This window comes from Perissodus microlepis, chromosome 8 (assembly GCF_051167445.1).
Source record: "Perissodus microlepis isolate ML-2025 ecotype Zambia chromosome 8, ASM5116744v1, whole genome shotgun sequence".
NCBI lineage: Eukaryota > Metazoa > Chordata > Actinopteri > Cichliformes > Cichlidae > Perissodus > Perissodus microlepis.
This window is the reverse complement of record NC_140468.1, coordinates 17,559,488-17,573,075: the sequence shown is the minus strand read 5'-3', so window position 1 is coordinate 17,573,075 and position 13,588 is coordinate 17,559,488. Positions and strand designations below refer to the sequence as shown.

The 13,588-nt window shown below is 42.4% G+C and overlaps 1 protein-coding gene across 2 annotated transcripts in view; it reads left to right on the top strand.

Moving 5' to 3' along the window:
- The first annotated feature begins 535 nt into the window (after positions 1–535).
- capn15 (calpain 15) overlaps positions 536–13,588 on the top strand; it is a 44,510-nt gene continuing 31,457 nt past the window's right edge. The window contains exon 1 of one of the 2 annotated variants that reach the window (XM_084937888.1): positions 536–5,151. In XM_084937888.1, coding sequence (XP_084794014.1) covers positions 4,973–5,151 — 179 coding nt within the window. In that variant the 5' untranslated portion in view covers positions 536–4,972. The remainder of the gene's footprint in view (positions 5,152–13,588) is intronic. The other variant, XM_084937889.1, reaches the window with a different exon arrangement.

Here is a 13,588-nt window from a genome sequence, read left to right as displayed (position 1 = left end):
CTAACATGCGCAATAATGAAGAGATAATCAGTGTTACTCACTCATTTGGCAGTGGTCAGAATGCTATGCCTGTAAAGCTGAAGATCATATCTTTTGCATTGCAATATCAGCCTCACTGGCCTGGGTGGCTTCTACCGACGGTCCGAAACAATAATTTCAGATGTGGTTCCTACCATTGACCACTGGATGGCGATATAGTGCCGCTAGCTGGTTTCGAGACTAATAAGATTAAAATGTACCATTTATCATAAGAAGGACCTTTGTACAGTATAAGCTAGAAAAAAATAAAAGAAAAACACGAAATCTTAAAGGTTCTGAGTAAACTCGCTTTAGTGAGTCATTAAATATATCTTTATTACATATTTGCATTAGGCGACAGTGACCGTACCCGGATATCCTTGTTGAAAGATCCGCGTTAATCACGGGAAATGGAGTTTTCCATTTTGGCATTCTCCTTTTCTTCTTACGTAATTTTACTTGCGGTTAGCTTTAGATAACAGCCCTTGGTACGTATTTAGCGTACGACTTGATCGCTGTTTGCTCTTTAGAATTCCCCCCTCCTTCCTCTCCGAGCTGTTTGAGGTAAACCGACGCGGTCGCATCAGTATCGATAATACACGACGGAGTGGAAATAAGCGCACATACGCGTGTTTGACACAGATATGTTAGGTATGAGCCGACGGCAGAGAGCTGGGAGCTGACTAACGACCGGGAAGCTCGGCGAGTGAAGAACAAAACCGGGGGAGAACTTACCGTTTCCATGGCTGTGAAAAGTTAACGTACAGACGACTGAAAACGGGAATAATTCCTCTTCAGCCGAAACGAGGTAAGAACAACCGGTGCCTGAGAGTACTTCACCAAGTGGGGTAATGTCAGGGAGGGTCGGTAATGTCGGCCAAATTTGAGAATAAGAGTGTCTTTGTGTGTAAGGTTCCCCCCGGCAGTAGCAGCAGGCGGCTGTGTCCTCGTCTCAATGGGATTGTTCAGAGTTTTCATCTGGCTGCTTTAGTGACAGAGCTGGCAGGCTTACACTTTGGACACAAATAGATTGATTATGTGAGAGAGCCTCGTGTATTTAACAGTCGGAGTTTATTCACCTCACCTCACAAGGAGAGACATTAAGTCCCCATAACAGCACTGACATTTGTTCTTTAACCCTGCCTGCTTGGGGCAGCAGGGTTAGGGGAGGGAGATAAGGCAGGAACCAGACATACTGCAGCCTGGGGTACACATTAACTTGCTCGTGGGCACTCCAGCTGGTTGGACAATATTACGAATGTCTGTGTGTGTCTTGAGGCCTGGAGTGTGGCAATAGTCTGAAGTTTTGTCGTTAGAGTGTCAATAAAAGGTGTTTTGTTTTTATACCTGGAATGACCATGAAGGTTAATTAAGGTTAATTATTCCTGCTGTGCTTTGTTCACTGGTGGGGGGTAAATATAGTGTCAGCCCGAACATGCTGGGTTGTGTAGAAATGACAGTTTACAATGTACTGTGAAAATCAGCTCACATCCCACCTCCTTTCCCCTTCTTTTCCCAGTGGGTCCTTGGAGATTAGAAATGAAACCTAATCTCTCTCACCCCTGTCTCTGTCTCTCGCTCTCTGGCACTAACTGTGTCAGCTGTTGGTGCTGACTTGCAGTGGAACAAGTGGTGCTTGGACAGGTGCACCCATAACAAAGGGTTGCAGTCCCTTGACCCCTTCCTCTCTTACCCCTTCTCTCTCTCTCTTTCTCCCTCTCTCTATTTTTTTTGCCAGATCTGCACTCTTTAGTAACCCATCTATCTATTACAGTACTACAGTGATGATGATTTCTCCTGTCTCAGTCAGTGTGACTCAGTGAGCTTAAGTGAAACCACTCCAGTGTTGTTGTGTAAGCAGCGTTTCAGTTTTGGAAATGAAATTGTATTACTAATACAGTAAGCTCCCTGTTTACGTCTTTCCGTGAGAGGCAGTTGGTCTTGAGCAACACCCTCCGGTGTCGAGCTTGGACTTGAGTCTACATCAGCAGCTGCATTACATACTGTAGGCTTGCTTGTTCACTGGAATTGTAATTGGAACATTTCCAGACAAACCAGTTTATGTCTTTACACATTCCACCGAGGAGTCATGAAGATTACACCCTTGCAGTTACAAAAAGCTGAGGTCCAGACAGCTGACTGGCCATGCAGTCAGTCTCTCCACGATCTGTAGCTCAGGTAGACTTAACTTTTATTAAAGAAGAAAATGGAGAAAAAGCAAAAAAAAAAAAAAAAAGGTGTGGTTTGAGCCTGTTAATGTTCTGGCCACTCCTGTGTTTTCATGTGTGTATTTTGCTGGTGAACACTGGATTCAAAGATAGAGGAAGGGATCAGGAATGAGGGCAGCAAAGTTACATGAAGTGGAAGAGAGCAGTGGGGGAAGTTTGAAGGCTTATCTCAGTAATGTGCAGGGACAGTTGAGCAGTGATGAGTGTTGCAGTCACCGCTGTCTTCTGCTTTAACCCTTCAGTGCTCTGCCTGCCAGTGACCAAAGGAGAAATCTGTCTCCGGAAACCAACAGAAAAACACAGAACATTTAGGCTAGACAGCTTGTTCTTATTCTCGTGCTCTCCTAGGGCTGGCATGCCTCATCTTGCCCCTGTGCTGCCGTACACACTCATTACTAACGTCACTCCTATTCACAATAATGAGCGAGACCTCTAAAGCTTGGACTCTACTGGGGTTTATTTAAATCTCTTGAACGCAGCCTTCCAGCTTTGCTCTGCTCGCCAGGGCCAGTGCGCCTGCGCTCTACCGACACTCCAGTAATCCGCTGGAGGAGATTGCATCCTCGTCCACTGCGCTCAGGCTATCAGTGAGGGAGACTTAAAAGATGGAAAAATACATAACGGGAGCATGGGAGGCTGGGAACGCGTAGCGGGACCCAGATGTAGAAGCATTATGGGGAGGAGCAGCTTTTACACTGCGAACAAGCTCACATCCAAGGCGATAACGGGACCGGGGCGAGGATGTCTCCTGATGTAAGGCAGCGAGGCTCAGCGACTAACATCCCAAACGCTGGAAATATGAGATGAGCGCACGCAGGAGTGGAGCCGGCGGAAGATGGTGAAATTTGCGACCGAGTGCTCCGTCTTCTTCTTTCTCCTGCCTGGACGAACGAAACATCCTCGGGTATTCACGCTTCTCCCAAAGCCTGCAGATCGCTTCCTGCTTCATGCACATTACTCTCCATGGCCCTGTGTACCGCTGTGGAAACTGATCACCTTTTTTCTTTCTTTTTCAAATGAGTAACGCTTTGCAGTTATGCTAACAGGACTTAGTTGAAAGCTCACATACGCGTGTGTTTTTAGTGTGACGTTCACCGAACCCGTAAAGCGAAACTACGGATCCGATCCCATGCGAGCGACCCGTGGGCACAGCGATCAGCTAATACTTCATGCCTATCAAAGCTCAAGTAGACCAGGGAGCACCGGGGTGTTTACAAACTGTCGATACTCCTAAAATCACCCATGCAAATGTAGTTTGTCCCTGACACCGTGGCTGTGGGGATACTCCTTTCCCTGTGTCGCTTCGCATGCATAGACCTGCTATGACAAACTGGCAACCCCGCATAAATCCGAGCGCAAGATGATGAACTGAAGTGGCCTGCCTAGGCTGTGGGATCAGACAGAAATTAAGCTGTGTCTCTCAGACAGAAGAATCTAGGATCATCCGAAGTCCTTGTGCTGGCACAGCACCGCAGCATGACACGGAGCATTGCTCTCGGGTGTTTACTTGGATATTGCTCAAAAGTTGAAACTGAGTTGTAAACATGTTCGTGCTGTGACAGCTGTTGAGGTAAACACGCCCGTGGCCGGTGTTGCCTTGAGATTTAATTCACGTGAAGTGCAGGGATTCTGCACATTTCCGAATTGATCTGTGTGAAATGGCCCTTCCTCACGCTTTCAAACATTTTGTTTTCTCCTGTGAGAGAAATGCAGCTGGGCTGTTTTACTGGTAAACCTCCACAGCAGCTGTTAGTCAGACTGAATGTCTGAAAGGGGACACTTGGCTATTTGCATACTTGTAGTGTTGCCAACACTGCTCCCACGAAATGCGATGCATTGATTTCCTTCTTGCAAATAACTTTTGTGTGACTCTTTTCCCCCCCTGCCCCTTTTACAACATCATCTGTGCCACTACTAATCTGCAACATTATCAGCTAACTTCATGGACAGTGGTGTCATTTTGGTGTCCTTTTGCGAGTTTATCTTAAACGTAACACTTTTTGGAGGTGTCTGGTTTTGTTGCTGCAAAGTTTTAAGACAGTGAACACTTTTAGGTACACACGTTTTCCTTTTCCTTTTTTTTGAGACATTTTTCCGAGCATGTGCGAAAGGAAGAGGAAGCAGCACAAGACTGTTGCTGCACAGGCTGGGGAGATGTGTGAGAATGAACACGCAAGGAATTATGAGTGGCACTATGGAAGACTTGGTGCAGAGTGTTACAAGCTTAAAGTCTACAAAAGGGAGAATTACAAGGCTTTGCTGTGAGAAAATTGTATTTTCTCCTCTGTGACGCCAGCTGTTCCATTGGAATCGCCGCTTCTTGCCTCAATTTACTGTTTGAATTGAGAACTTCCACCCTGTTGTGGATACTTGGCCACCTGCAAGTTAAACTCATTTGAGTACCCTTCTTCTTCTTTTTTCTATTTGCCATCCTGTTGCTGTTTTTTTTTCTTTTCTTTTTTTGTTATAAATACTTTCTTTCCCAGAGGGATCCTTGGTGTTATTTGAAGGAGGAAATTCTTCATATTCGTAGCTGAAAATTGCCAACAGGAAGCAAAGACCACATGATAAGGGTTGTTTGTGTTCTTCTGAAGGCTTTCTGTGTGCCCAACTGGGTGCAACAGTGGATCCCTTGTCATATTTGGTGCTTTAGGGAAATACAAAGAAAGAAAACCCCCAAAACAGAAAAAACAACATTTAGAAACTAACTTCTTATCTCCGTGGTGATGGGGAGTTCAGCCTCGTCTCTCACTGCAGAGACCGAGTCGGACCATGGCTTTCGAAGTACCCCCTACCCTTCGTCACCCCCTGTGGGCTGGCTCAGGAACAGCCACAGCAGCCCCGTGTGGGGTACCACCTTCATCACACGGCAGCAGCAGCAGCCGTTGCCTCATCGAGAGCGCAGGTAAGGGGCAGCGCTGTCTAACCAATCAAGCACTTCTCTCACATTGAGCACACTCGGGTCGGGTCGGGGGCAGTTAATGGCAGCCCTTAAAGGGGTATTTAATTTTTGCGATTGAGTGATGCTGCTCATTTGCGTTGTTGGCTTAAGAAATGTGCTGCGCTCTCTTTTATAGTCTTACAGAAACGCTTACTGAGGATTCACTAACCCCTCAGCTATGGATCAAATCCACTGTCTCATCAAAGCTTATCTAATCAAAGCCTGCATTTTGATGTTTTTCTATGATGCACCCAAAATCTGACTAAGCCGGATTTGTCAAACAAAATCCCACCTCCTCCTAGCTCGGCTGTACAGTATGTGCTGCAAATGAGGCAGGGCAGAGGGGACTTGAATGGGCAGATGGAATGACCTGGGCTCAGTGAAACCAATGCAATGAAACCCTGCCAAAGGATTAATTAAAATATGAATTTAGTGTGATCATGGATATCTATTTGTTGACCCACAAAATAACCCTTTCTGTGTTTTAGAGGCTCCTCAGTTTGCCCGTCAAACATAGCTGTGAGTTTTCAGAGTAAAACACAGATTTTTCAGAGTTTTGGGTTGAGAAAGGTTTATGTGTAGCTGAACAAACTCCTTTGTGGAAGAGACAACGCTATTCCTTTTTGTATGAATAAGATAGATTCACTCAGTGCATCTGCAAGAAAGGCCGCATTAATCCATTGTTCTGGTGTGTGCCTTCTGAATCTCTGATTCGCTGTCAGAACAGCGGCACACAGGAGTTTGTGAGAAGCTTTGAATGTGCCGCACATCTGGCAGTTTTGACTGACTTTCTTCCAAAGCCTGATCTTCCCAACCGCCCTCACAGAAACCTATTTAGAAGTGTTTCCAGTTTTCCTCCTGCCTTTTTTTTTCTCTTTTTTTAAATTTTTTTTTTTTTTTTTAGGTCATGTCTCCCGGAACAAGAACAGGCAGTTGATATCGACCGTCTGCAGTGTATTGAAGTTGTTGCTGAGTCACTCAGGGCATCATGGTCTGGTTGTTAGTTATTGATTTTCAGAGAGGCCGATCACATTTCCCCACAATGGATGTCATTATTTATTCAGCATCAGTCTCCAGTTGGGCTTTCATCTTTCTTGATTCCTGCCCACTGCTGTCGATGCTTTCCTTGCAGTTGCTCCACGTTTAACAGTTAAGTCTGTCAAGGCTTCCTTGTCTTATTGTTTCAAGGTTTTCTTGTTTTTGTTTTTTTTTGTTTCTTTTGTTTGTTTCTTTTGTTTTATTTAACCATGAAACAGAAGTCTGGAGATGTAGACTCTCTTTTGTGAGTGTTGTAGGCCAAGATAAGGAACCAGGCATGTTTTTCAATGCCCAGGCTCAAGCATGGCTCCATTAAATATTGCTGAATTCATGATTAAAACTTAAATCTGGCTCGTACTGTCAGTGTAGTTTGACATCATACAGTTTATTTGCTTTTCATTCAGCAGAATCTTTTGTTTGTGCATCTCTGTAGCAACAAGACTGTGCCTTCAGCACCAATCAGACTACACTCTCAGTCAGTCGAGTGCATGCAGTCCGTTTCGGTCTGCTGCTGGAAGGCATGGAGGGACACACGCAGACACGCAGACAATAGATGTTTTAGAAAGACATTGCCGTACCACTTGAATGTGCTCTCTCATCTACCCCACTCACCCTCTCTCTCATGTTCACTCAGTCTTTTGTCCATGTACACACCACTGTGTGAGCCTAACAACGTTAGGCAAGCTTTGCTGAGCTGTGACAGAGCATGAAATATAGAAACAACAGTACACCATGAGCCCAGCTAAACTTCAGCAATTCTCTTACGCTTTATTCTCTAATATATTGTCCTATAAACCATTTTCTTTCCCTCCTTTTTCTTTCTTTTTTCCCTCTACCTTGGAGACTGCATGAACAGACTTGTCCTTGAGTAATTTCAGTTTGTTTGCGTCCAGCAGTAAACCCCATTGACTTTGGGAAGTGTTTTTGTGTGCCTTGATTCAGCACCTCAGCTGTGAAGGTTCACTCATGATAACAGCCCACTTATCACACAGAGATGTGAAACATAAGTGCACTTGTGCACACTCCCAAAATGGGACATTTAATAGCATTGCTGGCTTCATTAATCCTTTAAAGCAGTGGCGTTCTGTCGTTCAGACGTTAATGTGGCTCACAGCTCAAATTCAGTGAGGGTGACAGAACTAGCCACAGTAGCCACATGATGTTATAAACTGTTTGAGATCTGATGGCGCGTCAAGTGACACTTACTGCATTAGGTACACATGCATCTTAACATGGCAGCTGTAAATTGGTAGCTAATTTGATAATTGAAGAGGGTATAGGAAACAGATCTATCGATAGTCTTTGGGACTAATATACTAATCATTAAATGTGAGGGAAAAAATGTCAGACCAAGTGACTTGGATGAAAGTAAGAAAACAAGCCAGAAGACAGAAAAATTTTAGCACACTTTTAGCAATGTGGTTAAGTGTTGTCTCTGCATTTGGATTTAGAGTCTCTTAATCACATTCTTCGATAATCAGATTGTGTTTTTAAATGCGGCTTGAATGTGAAATGTGGCGTTCAGCCCAGTGCATGAAATTGTACACTGATCAGTCTGCTGAGTGTGTCTAACATTAGCTGTGCCAGCACCCGCAGCCTTCTTTCCATGCAGGTTGATATCCATGCACCTCTGCAGAATAAGCTCACCTGTCTGACGTGAAATACACCAAATCACTGTGTTTAAGGGCTGTCTACACGGGAGGACAAGAGAAGTTAAACTCTTCTCAAACTTGAGGCTACTCATTGAAGCAGCTACCAATGAGAGTGAAGGAAACTATTGACTGACACACGATTGGGTTGTAAATATGTTTGTACACATTCTTACCCAGGCATCACAGCCTGAAGCATCCACCAGCAACCAACCATCAATTTATATGTGTACGTGACTTTAGATCCCAATCTATGAGGTTATGACTGTTGTCCAGTGTGTAACTGTGTACAACTCTCTTCCTTCTAAGTGCACATGGAAGGATTCTAATGCTTTCTGATGCTGGAGGTATTAAAAAAAAAGGAAAAAAAGAAAATAGGCTTTTGTAAACAGCTGGAATTAACATATTTTTCCAGCTTCTCTTATTTTTTGGCAAACTGGACATTGTCGTCTTTACTCTGGTCTGTAGCAAACTTGTTACTGCAGTAAAAATGCTTGAGTAAGCTAGTATTTTCACATCTGTAATGGATCTGAGATTGCAGAGTAAAGTAAATGAAGGAAAAACTGAACATATATGAGAAGAGTTTAATGACTTTTGGAGAGGGGTTTTGTGTGTGCCTCCGGCAGCTTAATGGGGCACAAACTGTGTCTTTTGTGCTCTCTCTGCTGTTTATGTACGAGTGTGGTGCCAAACTTAAGAAAAAAGAAAAAGATTTTTGGGTAAAGCGTCAGCTTTGAGACTTGCTCTTATTTGTTGCGAGAGATTCATGTGGCAGTGTGAAACAGACTGAGAAAAGGTGTCTCACGCCAAAAGTGTGAAAGTTTACATGCCTGCGTTTCAGTTTATTTATTTATTTTTTAATTTCTTATGTTGTTAATTTTCAGGTCATTCTCCAAAGCGATTTAGTGAGGCAGCAAACTCACAAATATACAGGAGAGAAATGCACACTCTGTTAATGTGACTGCTTGCCTTTAGATAAGATGAATGTTATAAAGGAAGCCAGTGTTATGCAACTTTGGAATCTCAGTCATGACGCTATTGTAATTACGGCAGCGCAGTTAAGTTTTATCACAGTGCTTATAGTGTGAAGTCACAAATGTGACCGCTTCATTGCATTTCAGCCACATACTCCTAGCGTTCTACGTTGCACGTCGCATTACGGGGGCCCTAAGGTCGGTGTCTGCTCTCTGCAGAGTTGCTCCCAGTCTCTGCTGTCCCAGCATGATGGATGACGGCGTTTATTGCGACCACGTTCAACTGGCTGTGCTCTCTTTAATTGGATTAAAACAGGTCCACTTGGACTCAACAAGCATGGTCGCTGGCCGCGTTTATGTCTGAATTATTTCAGCCTGTTCTCTCCCTTGCCGTTGCCTCATCTGATGGGGACAGGGCCGCGTCAGGACAGTCCCCAACCAGAATAGACTTGGCATGGAAGCGTTGTCTCACAGCGTGGCTTTCTGTGGAAAACAGTGCAGTGATGCAGCAGGGGAAAAAAAGGAGGAGGAAAAAAAACAAAAACGCCCGTTGGCTCTGCAAATGACATGATTCCAGATTTCCCCACTCTTGTTGCCATGGAAATGTGTAGCATATGTTCAGTAACCTAATTCCACTGGGCCCAAGATAAGACGGCACATAATAACCTGTCTGTCTCACACAGAACAAAAACTCTGCTGCTGCTGAATTACACCTATGGAGAAAGGGTATAATTCATGTTAATGTTTAATGGTTTCACGTAGAAACTAGTGCTTTCCTGTGGCAGGTGGTTTTTGCTGGTCTGCCTTCCCGGGTTAGATTTGTGTCGCAGTAACAGGGGTGGAACTGTTTTAGAAGTTGCTCCCGGGCTCAAGGCACAGCTGCGTCAGCAGTGTCCTCGGCCCCTTCAGATTTGGGTGCCCCCAGGAACTTCAGATTAGCTCTGTGCCCCTGCCATCTCTTTCCCTTCTTCCTCTCTGATTCTGGAGCTTCCTGCTAGCTTCCTGCTTGCGCTCGCTTTGCTCCGTTACTGATGTCCTTTGAAACCCAGTCAGACAGTTTCCTCTGTTTAAAGATTCAAATGTCTGAAGCTGTCTCCACCGCTGACAGATTCACCCATCAAAAAACGAGCGCTGGTTGTGAAATATTCACAGAGGGCACAGCGAGAGGTCAGAAGCCGCTGTTATTGTTTCATTCCTTTTCTCCATTTTTGCCTTTCTCACTAGTATTTGCAGAAGTGATTGGTAGTTCTTAAATCAGTGTGATAATACATATATGGTTTGAGTCCTTCATCATAAGTAGTGTGAAGTAAAAAGTGAGAATACAAATGTTGAAACTGATCAGAAATTCACACACTGATTTACTCTGTTAACATTTACACAATATAACCTTTGCTTCTAAAGCTTCCAATAATATTTAGGTTTCATAACAAGGGAATATGTGTTTAATTTTTAAAGTTGCTCTCAGTGTATAGTTTCTCCCGTACTTTCTGGCTGCCTAAGGGCAATTTCTCAAAAGAGCTCGTCTGGTATGAGTCTTTGTACCACTGTCAACATCTTAAAATTGCCCATCTTAATGTTCTATCTCAAGAAGTCTTGGAAAGACTTAATGAAAACTTTCTGAATTATATTTCTATTGTCCCGTGTGATTAAGGCTTTGCTGTCCCCAATCCTTTGTATCACGTCACCAAGTTTCTCTTTAACTGCTGGTGCTCTAGATTACTGCAAACAAGTATCACTTAATGGCTTATCTCTGCAAAGAAACCCATAAGGGTTGATGTGAGTGAGTCATATTCATCACAGAATTACCTGTCATGTAGAAAAAAAAACAGGTTCCTGTTAATCGGTGACCCTGACTCATCAGTTTCTTCAAAAAACAGAAAGAACTTCCACGTAACAGAAATGTATCTTTATTTTTTTTTAAGGAGGAACACGTACTCTGGTCTTGTAAGTGAGAAAAATACTTTAATAAAGTCAAAAAGTTCCTGTCTGTGAGACTGTTACAGGCAGGCTGCATTCATTACTGATGGGGGTTAAAATAAATTCTCGGTTTTCTCGAGTGTGGCAGAGATGGTGTAAAAGTGCTGATCTAATCCCCGTCACAGCACACAGGGTGTGTTCAGAAGCAGCAGAATGTTTCAGCTTTCATTATCCATTTTTACAGCTCGTCTGATCCAAGGACATATTGGTGTCTGATAGGTCTCTCTTTTTTTCTCTCCAATAAAAAGCTCTCTGCTGTCGAAGAAGAGTTGCCACTCCTACTGCCTGCCAGTACTGTTTGCATGTAAGAGATTAAAAAAAAAAAAGTATATAAAAATTACAAATAGGAATGCCAGGGCTCTGAAACCCTGCTGACAGTTATGAAAATCACCCCCCATTTTCTCTTCTACTTTAAAGACATCTATCAGTTCATCTTCAAGAACACAGCAACCAAGACTTTTTTTCTAACATTATATAAGTTTTAAGTTTCTATATTTCCACTTCTCTCCCTGCGCTCACTCAAAAAAAAAAACAAAAAAACATCTGAATATTTACCACCAGAGAAGCCTCACTTTGAGCGTGTTTGTGTGGGAGCTACATCTGGAGCCTGTCTTGCAGTTCAAAACAGTCACGCTCTCCTGAGACATCCAGGCTTACATGGCCTATTAAAGTCATTCCTGATAAACTTGCATTGTAATAAAACTGGTTTCCAAGAAAGTAAAACAACTGTGGAGATTGTTTACATTCGACGGACCTTATCATAGGAGTTTAATCCTGTGGGAAAATAAGCTTTGGCAATTTAAAAAAGTATAACACACCGGACTGCACCTTGGTGTATTGCAAAAGTAACACTTAGAAAATGGTGTAGCCTTAAGTATTTGCATTATGGATCATTTATTAGGTTTAACAGACCTTATGTTAGTGCAAGGAAGCCCTGATATTGAACTATCGATGGAGACATTTATATTGAGTTATTGATTGATGCTTTTACTTTGAATTACACTGTAAAATGAGAGAAATTGACTTTAACCCTGTAAAGCCTGAACCATGAAAAATTACCAGAAAATTCAAGTTTTTTGTTTTTGCTTTCTTTTTTATAAATTGAGTATTTAAAAAATAATTATAAAAAGAAATTAAATTATAATTTTTATATAGGTTTTAGTTAGTATCATATTTTACATCCAGTATTTTTTGGCAATTTATTATCCAAAAAATTATAGTGCAATTAATTTGGGTTTTTGGAGGGAATAAAAATCAAACATGATGTAATTTTTGAGACTTCCATCAAAAATGACACACTTTGGTGTTACAGGGTTTAAAGGATTGTGACATAGTATACAAAAAACAGTCCAGAATGTCCCAAAAGGTTGATTCTGTTCATCTGGACATAGTGTTTTCAGCGGTGAGCTCCTCACTGCCCCATTGTTCATTCAGTGGGCTAGTTTCAGTCATTGTGCAAATGTATTGTTTATAGGGTTAGGAAAACCTGCAGTCAGCTGAGACTGAAGAAGTCACTTGGATGAATTGTTTCTCCCACTGAAAACACTTTGTCCAAATGAACAGATCAACTTTTTGGGATTTACTTACCTGGATGATTAAGCATGAATTATTGTGGTTTAATAACAATGCAAATAGTCAGTTGCAGCACATTCTTAAAGTATGAAATTAAAAACTCAACTACGTTTACTAGAAACTGTCGATGGACACACCCATGTTGCCCTGGGCTGTAGGTGGAAGAGTTTCCAACAGCACTGAAGGAGCAGGTTTCACTGACTGACTGGCCAGGTCGCACCTTCTACTACAGTGTGGCTCACTGAGCCAGGGTTTTCCCATCATAGCCTTGGAGGTTTGGTGGATGATTACTTGGGGCAAAAGGGTGTGTTTTGTGTGCAGCGCAGGCATCAAAAGCTGAAACTGAAAGGGTTTTTTTTGTTGTTTTTAAACATATTTGTGAGTAATGGCACACAGTAAATTGCAATAACAAACACTTGAAGTATTTGGAAAGTCTGGTTGTTCTTGATTCCATCATTGCTTGGATGTTTTCGTGTTTTGTTTTTGTCGGGATTCTCGGCCTACGTCTTTGGCTAGCTTTTCACCACAGGAAGTAAAGTCTGAAAAGAGGTCAGTTACACTAACATGTTTAGTGCAGTGATCTAACTGGATGGATCACAGTAACTTAAAAATAATGCAGAATTCTTGTGGCCCTTAATACACTATAAATGCCTTTTTACTAAAGCACACTGTTAAAGAACACTTTTTTGCAAGTTTGAAAAATCTGTACTTTGAGGATCCTGACTGAAATATCAGATTTTCAAAACCGATTCTGATATTTTAAAATATCAGAATTTCAATCCCAGAAACAAATAGATTTCCCCAACATTTGTCATGTCAAGTTATTTATTTACTTGTTTAGCCTCAGACCCTACTCAGCTGGCATGTTGCCAACTGTGAAGTTGCAGAGTGCCCCCTGGTGGATAAGCTATGCATCGTCAACACTCGTAATATTGTTGAAGGGTGTTTTTTCAGTCTCTTCTTTTATTTCTTAATTTTCATTTATTGGCCGTTTATAAATGGCAATACCAGTGGATCAGCAAATGGCTAATATCCTCACTGATATGGGTCATGCGGTGCTACTTTGCATGTAGCTGTCACTACAAAGTTAGTCTTCCCAGGAATACTATATTCCAGAGTAAACAAATTATGCAAACACTCTCACACTGTGCTGCTTTTGGTTCTAATTTCCAGTCAAAAAAAAAGATTATT